Genomic DNA, 12,861 nt, shown 5'->3' with positions numbered 1-12,861 from the left:
CTTTGTTTACTCTCCTAGTTCATTCTTCATATGTTTTGTATAATATTTATGTTTACCATCTCATCTACTTTTTGAAATATTTTTTCTACAGTTATGCAGAAGGCATGGAGGGAAAGAAATCCTTTAGCTCGAATCAAAGCAGCCTACCAAGCTTTAGAATTAAACAATGAGTAAGTTTGAAATATATGGAAAATAAGTTTGTTTTGAAGGAAACCCAGGCAAATGATTTAATGTTTCCTTTTTTCTGTTCCTGAGACACTTGGAGTCATAAGCTGTTCCCTTTCTCTTTTTGTGTACTAGAGAAAAACTTTGCAGTGTTCACCAACATACGTATTTTGCTTCTGAAAGTGTAAATTTATCTATGCTTTTGAATAGAAATTATGCTGGAAATACTTTTTAAAATGGAGAGTGCTGATCTAATTGGTGATAATACTTTATAGTTAAACAGTACTAAAATACTATGCCACCTGTTTTAATTTTGTTTTTCATTTAAATCATTCATTGAAAGCATTCATTCAGTCCTGCAAACTTTAGTTGCTAATGGGGCAGAAGGTATGAGATGGGGAGTCACAATAAGTAAAATGTAGATCTAACTTAATTTTTTTCATATTAACAGCATTTACTTTTATAGCTCTTTGTATTAACTTTATATTTTGAAAAGACAAAATTTAAAATCATAAGTCAACTTAATATTTAAATGAGACAGATCAATAAGTATTAATCTAATACTAAATAAATGCCAAGAGTAAAAATATTGCCCCAGTTGGGATTAATCAAGGTATGCTTCCTGAATAATGTGACCTTAGCATTGTCCCCTGTATCCCTCCTCCTTCCCTCTCCCCCCAGATATATTATCCTTATTAAGAAGACCTTCCCAGGCGGAACAAAAATGACAGTATAGGGAATTCCAAAAGCAGTAAATCAACTTTATTGAAACTCTGGAAACTAATCAAAAGTTTATAGCAACCTGGAGAATGCTTAATCAATTTTTAAAAACAGCTGAATTTATATAAGAGAGCTTTGTGATGTTTTAACTTACACTGGCCCCATCCCCTACTTCCTAGCTTAGTGGCAGCCTTGAAGACAACAGCCTACATCCTGGAAGTAGGTGCCTACTACCAGAAGAAGTAGAATGGACCTTATTCTCAAAGAATTGTGGTTGTTTATTTGGACCTGTCTGGTCGCTCCCTGAAGGACCAACTCAAGGGACTTGTCTTTATTTAGGTTAATTTGGAACTCTTCCAGCACTGACACAACTACATGGAGGGGAGGGGCATTTGTTAAAACATTTAAAGGCAAATACATTAGTCCCTGCTGCCTAGGGCAAGGGGTAAAATTTGGGGCAAGCTAGACAAATCAGGAAGCTTTGGAGGAAAGGCTGAGGAATGAGATACTTTGGAAATAAAGGTTTTAAAAAGCTCCCACATATTCCTGGGAAACTCAAAGGCCACACACATGCCTAAGGTACATGCTTAAGAAGACCCTAAGCTCTCATGTCTGTCTAACTTTCAGGTTCTGTACAAACATAAAGTGAAGGCTAAGGCGGAGTTGTAAACTGCCTGACTGAATGTTGAAGGTGTGCCCCAACACACACACACACACACACACACACACACACACACACCACACACACACACACACACACACACACACACACACACACACATATACAACCCATCTGCAAAGACTTGGTTGTTTTTTTTTGCTTCCAGATGGTTAAGGCAATCTCTATTAAATCACTAGCTTACTACTAAGCTAAAGGAGCAGAGACTTGTCACACGTGACAGAGAATACAAACTTTACAAAATTAGTTCAGAAAGTCATTAAACAAACAACTACAGCAAGCAGCAACAACAAACTTTGGGGAGGGGGAGAAATCTGATTTCTAGAGTTTCCTGATTATAATATTAAAAATTCCCAGTTTTCAAGAAAAAGTTACAAGATATGCACAGAAACAAAATATACTCCATACATAGAAAAGAAAAGAAATGAATAGAAATTGTCCTTGAGGAAACCCAGACTTTATACTTTCTAGACAAACTCTTTAAATCAACTATTTTATTTAAAAAAAATTTTTTTTATTGATTTTAGAGAGAGGGAGGGAGAAGAAGAGAGAGAAAGAGAGAAACATCAATGTGAGAGAGAAACATTGATCGGTTGCCTTCCACACACACCTCAACTGGGGATCCAGCCTGCAACCTGGGTATGTGTCCTGACCGGCAATTGAACTGGCATCCTTCTAGTGGACGAGGATGATGCTCAATCAACTTAGCCATGCTGGCCAGGGCTAAATCAACTATTTTAAATATTCTTAAAGAGGTAAAGGAAGCCATGTACAAAGAACTAAAGGAAACTAGGAGAATTATGTCTCACCATTAGGAATAGGTAGAAAGAGGTAGAAACAACTAAAAGGAACTGCATAGAAATTCTAGAGTTGAAAAGTATAACCAAAATAAAAAAATTCCTGTATGGGCTCAGCAACACATTTGAGCAGGCAGAAGAAACAATCAGCAAACTGGATTTAGATCAATCAAGATTACTTAGTCTGAGGAGAAACAAAAATAAAGGAATGAAGAAAAATGAAAAGAGCCATAGAAATCTATGATACACTATTAAGCATACCAATCTTTGTATAATGGAGTCCCATAAAGAGAGGAGAGAGAGAAAGGGGCAGAAAGAATACTTGAAGAAATAAAGGCTGAAAAGATCCCTCAAAGGATGAAAGACATGGATCTACACATCCAAGAAGCTTAATGAACCCCAAGTATGATATATTCAAAGATATCCACAGTAAGGCACTATATAGCCAAGCTTTCAAAAGCCAAAGACAAGGAGAGATTTCTGAAAGTAGCAAGAGAGAAGTGACTCATCACATGTAGGGATCATCAATAAGACTGACAGGCAATTTCTAATCAGAAGCTATAGAATCCAGAAGGCAGTAGATAACAGTGAAAGCTGGCAGGGAGGGAGGGAGGGAGGGAGAGAGGGAGGAAGGAAGGAAGGGAGGGAGGGAGGAAGGGAGGAAAGAAGAAAGGAGAAAAAGAAAGAGAAAAAGAAAGAAACTGTGAAGTAAGGATTCTATAATCCAGCATACACCTATCCTTCAAAAATGAAGGAGAAATTAAGACATTCCCAGATCACCAGAAACTGAGAGAATTCATTGTTAGTAGACCTATCCTACATGAAATGCTAAAAGGAGTCCTTCAGGCTGAAATAAAGGAATACTACACAGCCTCAGCTCCACACAAAACTATAAGGAACACCAGTAAAAGCAATTACATAGGCAAATATAAAAGACAATGGGCCCTAAGTTTGCAGTTCTTTTTTACTATATGATTTAAAAGACAACTATGTGAAACCATAATAAGTCTATGTTGATAGACATACAGTTTATAAAGATGTAATTTGTGACCATAACAACAAAAAGAGTGGGGGAAGAACTATATAGGAGTGAAGTTTTATATACTATTAAAACTAAGCATTAATTCCAACTAGATTTTAAACTATTAACCACTAAGAAATAACTAAAAAGTATGGTGAAAGAAATAAAAAGGGAATCAAAATGGTATACTAGAAAATAATACATAAAAAAACAGTAATATAGGCAATGAGGGCAAAAAAGAAAGGATAGGTAGAGAACAAGGAGGAAAATGACAGAAACAAGTTTTATTATTATTCGTTACTTAAATGTAAACATACCAGAACTTATGAGATACAGCCAAAGCAATGCTCAGAGGAATATTTATAGTTGTAAACACCTACCTTAATAAAGAAACAAAGATCTCAAATCAATGATTTAACTTCATACCTTAAGGAAATAGAAAAGGAAGAGCCAATTAAATTCCAAGCAAAAGGAAGGAAGTAATAAAGATTAGAGTGAGATAAAGAAGAGAGTAGAAAAACAATAGAGGAATCAATGAAACCAAAGGTTGGTTTTTTAAAAGATCAACAAAATTGACAAACTTTTTGCTAGACTGACCAATTAAAAAAAAGAAAAGACAGAATACTAAAAACAAGAATGAAATTGGGGACATTACTACTGACCTTACAGAAATTTAAGAGCTTATAAGAAAATGCTATGAACAGTTGTATGCCAACAAATGAGATAACTTGGGTGAAATGGACAAATTCCTAGAAATGTACCAATTACCAATACTGACTCAAGAAGGAATAGGAAATATGAATAGACCTATAACAAGTGAAGACATTGAATGAGTAATTTTAAAACTTTCAAACAAACAAAGCCCAGGACTAGATTACTTCACTAGTGAATTCTACCAAGCACTTAGAGAATTAATACCAGTCCTTCTCAAACTCTTCAAAGAAACAGAAGAGGGCATAACTCTTCCGAACTCATTCCTTTTAAAAAAATATTTTTATTTTTAAGTTATAGTTGACATACAATATATTAGTTTCACGTGTGCTACCCTGTGATTAGACATTTATATAATTTACAAAATAATCACCCTGATAAATCTAGTACCCATTTGACAGCATATATAGTTATTACAGTGTTATTGACTATAATCCCTATGCTGTACTTTACATTCTCATGTCTGTCCTGTAATTACCAATTTGTGTTTCTTAATGTCTTCATCTTTTCCACCCATCACCCAGCCCTCCTCCCACCTGGCATCTGTTAAAATGTTCTCTGTATCTATGAGTCTGTTTCTGTTCTGCTTGTTCGTTTATTTTGTTTTTTAGTTTCCATGTATAAGTGAAATCCCTAAATCATTCTATGAGGCCAGTATTACCCTTATCCCAAAATCAGACAAAGACATCACAAGAAACAGAAACTACAGACTAATGTTTGTTACGAATATAGATGCAAAAATCCTCAACAAAATGCTAGCACACCAACTCTAGCAGCATATTAAAAAGATTATATACCATGGCCAAGTGGGACTTATTTCAGGAAAGCAAGGATGGTTTAACATATGAAAAATCAGTCAATGTTTGCCACCACATGAATAGAACAAAGGACAAAAACCACACTATCATCTATTGAAGCAGAAAAAATCTTTGGGAAAAAACCAAGACCATTTGATGATAAAAACTAAAAGAAAACAAAGGATGGAAGGAAATTTCTTCAAACTGATAAAGGACATCTGTGGAAAACCCACAGCTAACTGCATTTTTAATGATAAAAGTCTGAAAGCTTCCCCTGTAAGATCAAGAATAAGGATGTCTGCTCTTGCTACTCCTTCTTAACATTACACTGCAGGTGAGAGACAGTGCAATTAGGAAAAAAGAAGGGGAAAAATGGCCTCCAAATTGGGAAAGAAGTAAAACTATCTCTATTCACAGATGACATAATCTTACATGCAGAAAATCTTAATACATACACACACACGCCTATCAGAACTAATAAATGAGTTTAGCAAAGTTGTAGGAGACAAGATCTACGTACAAAAATAAATTGCATTTCTATACACTAGCAATGAACTATCTGAAAAGGAAATTAAGACAATTCCATTTACAATAGCATAAAAAATATTAAAATACTTAAGAATAACTTTAACCAAGGAGATGCAAGACTTGCACACTGAAAACTGAAAACGACAAAGTATTGTTGGAAGAAGCTAAAGAAGACCTAAATAAATGGAAAGACATCCCATGTTCATGGATTGGAAGACTTAATATTATTAAGATGGCAGTACTCCTCAAGTTGACCTACAAGTTCAATGCAATTCTTATCAAAATTTCAATTACTATTTTTTGCAGAAAGGACGAACTGATTGTAAAATTTATATAGAATTGCAAGAGAACTCAAATAGCCAAAACAATAGTCTTGTAAAAGAAGACCAGAGAAGACTCACTTCCTGATTTCAAAACTTACTGTGAAGCTATAGTAATTAAATCATAAGGCTAGACAGATTAATTTAATCCAGTATAATGTAATGAAGAAATCTCTGTTGATTAGTGAAATTATTATATACTTCAAATTAGGGTACCAGTTAAAGGATGCTGAAATGGTATGATTTGCATTTTTTACATCTGAAAGAGCCATCTTGTCCCTAGTTATAAAACTTTTTTAAAAAATATGTTTTCATTGATTTTAAGGAGGGAAGAAGAGAGAAGGAGAGAGAAACATCAATGAGAGAGAGAACACTGATCGGCTGCCTCCTGCACGGCCCCCTACTGGGGATCAAGCTGAAACCCAGGCATGTGTCTTGACCAGGAACCGAACCCAATACCTCTTGGTGCATGGTACGATGCTCAGCCAACTGAGCCACACTGGCTAGGACTTCTCCCCAATTTTTTTATTGCTATCTTGCCATCACTTTTTTTCCCCATGCCCACCTTGTACTTTTACCAATAATTTCTCCCCTGTTGTAATGCAAACCATATATGTAACATTAAATTTTCCTGATAGCCACGTTTAAAATGTAAGAAGAAATAGGTGCAATTAATTTGAATATTTTTTATTTAGCTATATTTAAAATATTAGCATATTTTAACACATATTCAACATTAAAAAGAAACTGTTAATGAAGTATTTTATATTCTTTTAAGTCTTCAAAATTCAGTGTGTGTTTTACACTGACCATACGCTGACTGTTGTGTATCTCAGCTGGGACTAGACACATTTCAAGTGCTCAATACCTACATGTGACCAATGACTACAATACTGGACAATCTAGGTTTAGATCATCAGAACTAGGACATTGTCTCCAGAAGAGATACAAACTAGTTATTTCTGGGACTAGAAGGAAACTTTCTGTTTCTCTTGTTTTTTTACTCCCAAACAAGCTAATTTATCTTACTAGCCAGCTTTTGACTTAAAGGATATAAAGAGAAATCTGTGTTTTAGTGGGGTGAAGAAAAGGAAATTTGGAGTCAGCATGGGTGTGACAAGCGAGAGTAGGAGTGTAGGAGGAAAGATTAGACTGCAAATCAAGGGAAGTTTTGTTGCAGTACTATTGTGGGTAAGTCCAGGAGAGGATGGGGCAGTACCCAGTGTAGGGAAAGAGGCCTTGTCCTGGAATATGTTTCTGAGTCAGATGGTAAAGGTGCCTAGTTGGCCATGGGACTTTCTTCTCAATTGTGACCCTCTTCTATACTTCCATTATCCATTATACAGATATTTAAAAGTATATAGTGACTAAGAGCAGGCATGACCACTAGAGTGCATAGTCCCTTGAATGTTCAGCTATTTCTTTATATATCTTCTTTTCTCCTCTCTTCCGAAAAAGGAAAATGTGGGAAAAAGGATCAGAGAATGGATATAGAAGTAAAAAAGATGAAAAATAGAGAGAGGAAAAGAAAGATAGGAAAGGAGAAAAATTGTGGAACCAAGACATAAAGAATGTACCATATGCCCCTCTTAAATTAAAATATTTATTGAAGTTGTTTGTATTCTTCAAGAGGTGGCAAGTGTAGGGAAAGGTGGGGAATATGACGTGGAATAAAGGGACATAGCCAAGAGAATATGCTTGCTTTACTGGTTTACCTAAAATTGTCTTGCTTGCTTCATAGCTGTGCCTCTGCATATATTCTCCTGGCTGAGGAAGAAGCAACAACTATTGTAGACGTTGAAAAGTTATTTAAACAGGCACTCAAGGCAGGAGAAACGATTTATAGGCGGTCACAGCAGTGTCAGCACCAAAGTCCTCAGCATGAAGCCCAACTGAGTAAGCAAATCTGAACTAATTTTTCCCTATCTTTTAGTTCCTGCAATTGGCTCTTTGATATTTAAAACACGAAACAACAATAATAAACTTAATACTTAGAGGTTAGCTACTTTTCTTAGTAGCTAATTTATTTCACATGAGAATTGGGCTGGTCATTGGAGAAGCACAACTCAGAAAGAACCACAAGAGCCTTCTAGTAATGATAAGCTGCTGTTACCTTTATCCTCACCTTTACCCCAAGAGATAGTAGAAGGACATCAGGTGGTTTGCTCTTTTTTTTTTTTTTTTTTTTAATATATCTTTATTGATTTCAGAGACAGGAAAGGAGAGGGAGAGAGAGAGAGAGAAACATCAATGACGAGAGAGTCACTCTTCGAGCCCACAGCCCGGGCATGTGCCCTGACTGGGAATCGAACCCCGATCGCCTGGATCCTAGGTCGACGCTCAGCCACTGAGCCACGCCCGGCCGGGCAGGTGGTTTGCTCTTTAGACTGTGTGTATCTCCATGTAGTGCCAGGGAGCGGCCCCTTCAGCATGAAAGCCAGCCTTACTTGGCATGGCTTCTTTCTTTGGCTGGTTTTTCCCTGGTGTGTTTGAGATCATGTGGGCCATAGCAACTGCGGTCCTTTCTTCCCACTTACAGAGATGCTCTCCCAGTTATGACTGAGATACTTTTACCAAAGATGTTAGAATCTGTAGTACTGTTGCTTCCTGCGTTTCTTTTGTGGCCAGGGAGTTTTAGTGTCATGATTTTGGGCAGATAGATAAAGGTAAATCGAAATATGTTTACATAATACATTATCTGCTAGTGGTTAAGTTCTAAATCTTTTATTTGTGGAAATTAAAATTTGGGTAATGTTTTCTCTCTAACTAAAGTATGTTTCATTAATACTTGTTGTTATAACACACGACTATGGGAATATATAATTTTGCAGTCTGGAACTAATGAAACTGCATCTGTGAAAAAGTTATGCCATTTGTCCTTGTATAATCTCAAATACGGTTATGAGATAGTTACAGAAATATGTTAGCTCTTTCTAGAAGTAGTTTTATAGTTTCTTAGTTACTAGCTATTGAGTAAAAGTTTGCAGTAGCCATGGAAATTTTGTTTTGAAAATCTTTTGTCAGTTAAAACAATAGAGACTATTAAAATAATAGATTGTTTATGCAGAAACTTAGAATATAATAGGTTAATATTACTTCTCCAATTAATGTATGTATTTCTTTTATGTTAATATTCAAATGCATTTGTCAAGTATATACCGATTACTTTATATATACTGTTCTCAGATTACTTATTGTTAGAGGTAAAAGTAATTCTATATATATATGTATATGCATATATATATTAAGCTTTTAATATTAAAAAACTTCAAACATATACACAAATAGAGCAATATAATGAACCCCCATTTAATGTTCATCACCCAAATACAACAATCATTAATATTCTTCCATTCTGACACTATTTAATTTTAATTGAACCTTCCAGATTAAGCAAATAAATTAATGGATATGCTAATGAAATAGTAAATCATAATACAAAAATGATAGCAGTGTCATTTTTTTTTTTAATAGAGAGAGATACCAATGTACTGGCATATATTAAAAGAAGATTGGCAATGTGTGCAAGGAAATTAGGAAGAATAAGAGAAGCAGTAAAGATAATGAGAGACGTAAGTGAATTTGATGACCGGACCTTTGTATTCAGAAACTAAAAATGTGGTTTGAATTGCTGATTATTTTAATGTAGAATCACTGTTTTATACTTGGTAGTTTTTATGAAAAGATACTTATTTAATATGCATACATTACTTAAGGGTTGAGTCTCTACAGTTTTGTTAAGAAACAAAAGAATTTCTCCTTCGGTGAATCTGACTCAGCCTGTTGAGTTCCTTTGCTATAATTTTAACCTTCTTTTCCTTTTACTGTGCAGTTGATGAAAGAATTTCCTCCTCTTACCATGTGGAACATCCATGAAAACCTCCTAGAATCACTTTTAGAATTACAGGCCTATGCAGATGTTCAGGCAGTCCTAGCAAAATATGATGGTGAGTGATATTTGTCTTAGTTGATAGCATGGTTAAAGTATTTTTTAAAAATTATGTAATCATAAATGTGATCCTATTCTAGTATTTCTGTGACTTTCTCTTATCATTCTTACCAGTCAGGATTTAGAATTCATGGGTACAAGTTGCTATTAAGTACCTTCTAAGGAATGCAAATTAAAACCACAATGAGATACCACCTCACACCTACCTGTCAGCAAAATAAGTCAGACGGAAAAAGTCAAGAACCATATGATTTTACTCATATGTGGGCTATAAAACTAAAAGCCACAGATGGACAAACGAGACGAACAAACAAAAACTTGTAGACACAAGACAACAGTGTGGTGGTTACCAGAGGGAAAGGGTGTTGGGGGAGGCAGTAAGGGGTAGAGGATGGCAGCTGTATGGTGATGGAAGGAGACTTGACTTTGGGTGGTAAACACACAATGCACTATATCAGTGGTGTGTTATAGAATTGTACATTTTAAACCTATATAATTTTATTAACCAGTGTCACTCCAATAAATTTAATAATTTTTTTTTAAAGAATCTTCTTTAGCAGGAATTTTGGAAGCAAAAACCTGTAAGGAGGAACTTTTCTTCTGTCAAGATTTATTTGTTTACTGAGCACCTGATATGAGTGAGGCACTTGGCATAAAGTGGTGAGCAAAGAGATTGGACTTAGCTCTCTTAGGATTTGCAGTTTAGTGCAACAGACAAATGAATAGTAGTTATATTGAAGCATGGAGTGTTAGGTGAGATAACTGGAAAAGTATGGGGTGCTCTGCACATAGGATGGTACCTCATTTGTTTTGGATTGTCAGGGAAGGCTAACAGAAGGTGCTTAGTAGTATGTGTAGGAGCAATTAAGAATGACATTTTTACAATGCTTTTTAGTTACAAAGTATATTTTATCTCATCTGATATTTATAATAATCTTGTGAGGTTGTAGGACAAGTATTTTCACTATCTCTAGCTAGTAAATAAGGAAACTGGAGTTGAAAAAGTTTAAATAATTGGGTAAGGTCTCCCAGCTAGTAAGTGGCAAGCCCGAACTTAAATCCAGGGATTCCATTTATTTGTTTACTAGTCTTCCAATAGTAAGAAGTCAATATATTGGCTATTTTTATTATTATACTGTAGCAGTGCAAATTTAACACAAATGGAGTTGGGAGAATTTTTATGGAGCATAGCCTTTCTCCTCATTCTGAATGAGGTATCAGCTTTTAAACCCAAACTGAACACATCCGAACTAGCATAATGTTTTTGATCATATCTTTCACTCTAAGAGAACATATCAATCATTCATTAACATTTGTCCATTTGTAAATTCCTACCCATTAGCTTGGGAATCCCCATGACTTGGCAGGTTTAAAATGTGTTACACTTGGAAAGAGAAGTTTATTTCTTTTAAACATCTGGAATTCTTAGGAAGCGCTTCAAAATAGTGTGGGCTCATTGGAGAAATTTATGAGAAATCTTTTCCATCTGTAACTTATCAGATGCATGGCCTGCTTATGATACTTACGATGAACAAGCTTAGGAACCAAATGTACAACAGCAGATAGAGCCTGTTTCATTAAAACTAAAATAAAACTAACAACTTAGATATGCTTCTGTGTTTTCAGTTATTTTTATGAGTCCCCAGTTTTTACCATTCTAGAATTCTGAAGTTAAAAGCAATTTACTTCTTTAGTTCTCCATTTACTGGTATAACTTTAGAATCTAAAAATTCAAGGGAATTCTGTGGCCTTACTCTCCTAATAACATTATTTTGGGCATTTTTTTTCCATTTATTTTTGAATTATAGTTGACACACTATATATATATATTTAAATATATCTTTATTGACTTCAGATAGAGGAAGGGAGAGGGAAAGAGATAGAAACATCAATGATTAGAGTCATTGATTGGCTGCCTCCTGCATATCCCCTACTGGGGATCGAACTCGAAACCCAGGCATGTGCCCTGACTGGGAATCGAACTGCAATGTCCTAGATCATAGGTGGATGTTCAGCCGCCGAGCCACACCCGGCCTGGTTGACACACAATGTTAAATTAAGTTCAGATGTATAACATATTAATTAGGCATTTATATACCATATGAAGTAATCAGCATGATAAGTCTAGTACCCATCCAGCCCCATATGTAGTTATTACAACATTATTGACTATATTTTCTATGCTCTACTTTACATCTCCATAACTAATTTTATAACTGGCAGTTTGTACTTGTTAATCCCCTCACCTTTCCCACTCACCAGATTACAATCCCACCAATAGTGCACAAAGGTTTCTTTTTTTCTACCTTCTCTCCAACATGTATTCTTTGTTGTCTTTTTGATAATAGCCATTCTGACAGGTGTGAAGTGATATCTCATTGTAGTTTTGATTTGCATTTTGCTGATTATTAGTGATGCTGGGCATCTTTTCCTGTGTTTGTTGACCATTTGTATATCCTCTTTGGAGAAATGTCTGTTCATGCCCTTTGCCCATTTTTTGATTAGATTGTTCAAGGATGCATAGCTAGTAAATAGTAGAATCAATATTCAAACTCAGGTCTTCTGACTACGTTCCACGTGCTTCTAGTACTATATTATATCTGTTGAATTTGTCCTATGAATTATTTTTATTTAAAACTTGTCTTTAGATATTTTTTTGCAATTCTTTCCTAAATTGAAAATTATTATTACAGATATAAGCCTTCCAAAGTCAGCAGCAATCTGTTATACAGCAGCGCTGTTGAAGACAAGGACTGTTTCAGATAAGTAAGTAGTTATGGGAACTACAACAATTTAGAAAGACTGCTGAACTCAGTATTATGCTTTCCATCCACTGACTTTAACCAAGGCTTGTTTTCCTTCTTACTTCTTTCGGAATAAACCTTGACCATACGGGGCTCTGAGGCTTCTTACTATGTATAGTGGAAAGAGCAAGGTTTTTAGAGCTAAAGTAAACCTGGGCTCAAATTGAAGTCTACCACATACCAGGTGTGGATTTTTGGGCAAGTTAATCAGTTTGAGTTTTCCTCATGTGTAAAATAAGAATAATAATACTGTAGGATGGGTCTATGAGGATTATAGTGCTAAGTGCCTAAAACAATGCCAGACAGAAAGTACATACAGTACATAGTGGCTAGGCTATTAGTGATAACGTGTGGTAGGGGGAAAAAGTTC

General features: G+C 35.3%; 1 protein-coding gene across 8 annotated transcripts in view; it reads left to right on the top strand.

Annotated features, from left to right (window-relative positions):
* The window catches only part of ST7L (suppression of tumorigenicity 7 like), a 98,365-nt gene that overhangs the window by 16,801 nt on the left and 68,703 nt on the right, over positions 1–12,861 (top strand). For all 8 annotated transcript variants that reach the window (XM_016223338.2, XM_016223336.2, XM_087827600.1 and 5 more), the window contains exons 6-10: positions 92–170; positions 7,480–7,634; positions 9,213–9,310; positions 9,571–9,685; positions 12,381–12,453. In XM_016223338.2, coding sequence (XP_016078824.1) covers positions 92–170; positions 7,480–7,634; positions 9,213–9,310; positions 9,571–9,685; positions 12,381–12,453 — 520 coding nt within the window. The remainder of the gene's footprint in view (positions 1–91; positions 171–7,479; positions 7,635–9,212; positions 9,311–9,570; positions 9,686–12,380; positions 12,454–12,861) is intronic.

The sequence above is a fragment of the Miniopterus natalensis genome, chromosome 19 (assembly GCF_054644295.1).
Source record: "Miniopterus natalensis isolate mMinNat1 chromosome 19, mMinNat1.hap1, whole genome shotgun sequence".
In the NCBI taxonomy this organism is placed as follows: Eukaryota; Metazoa; Chordata; class Mammalia; order Chiroptera; family Miniopteridae; genus Miniopterus; species Miniopterus natalensis.
This window is presented reverse-complemented; position numbering and strand designations above follow the sequence as displayed.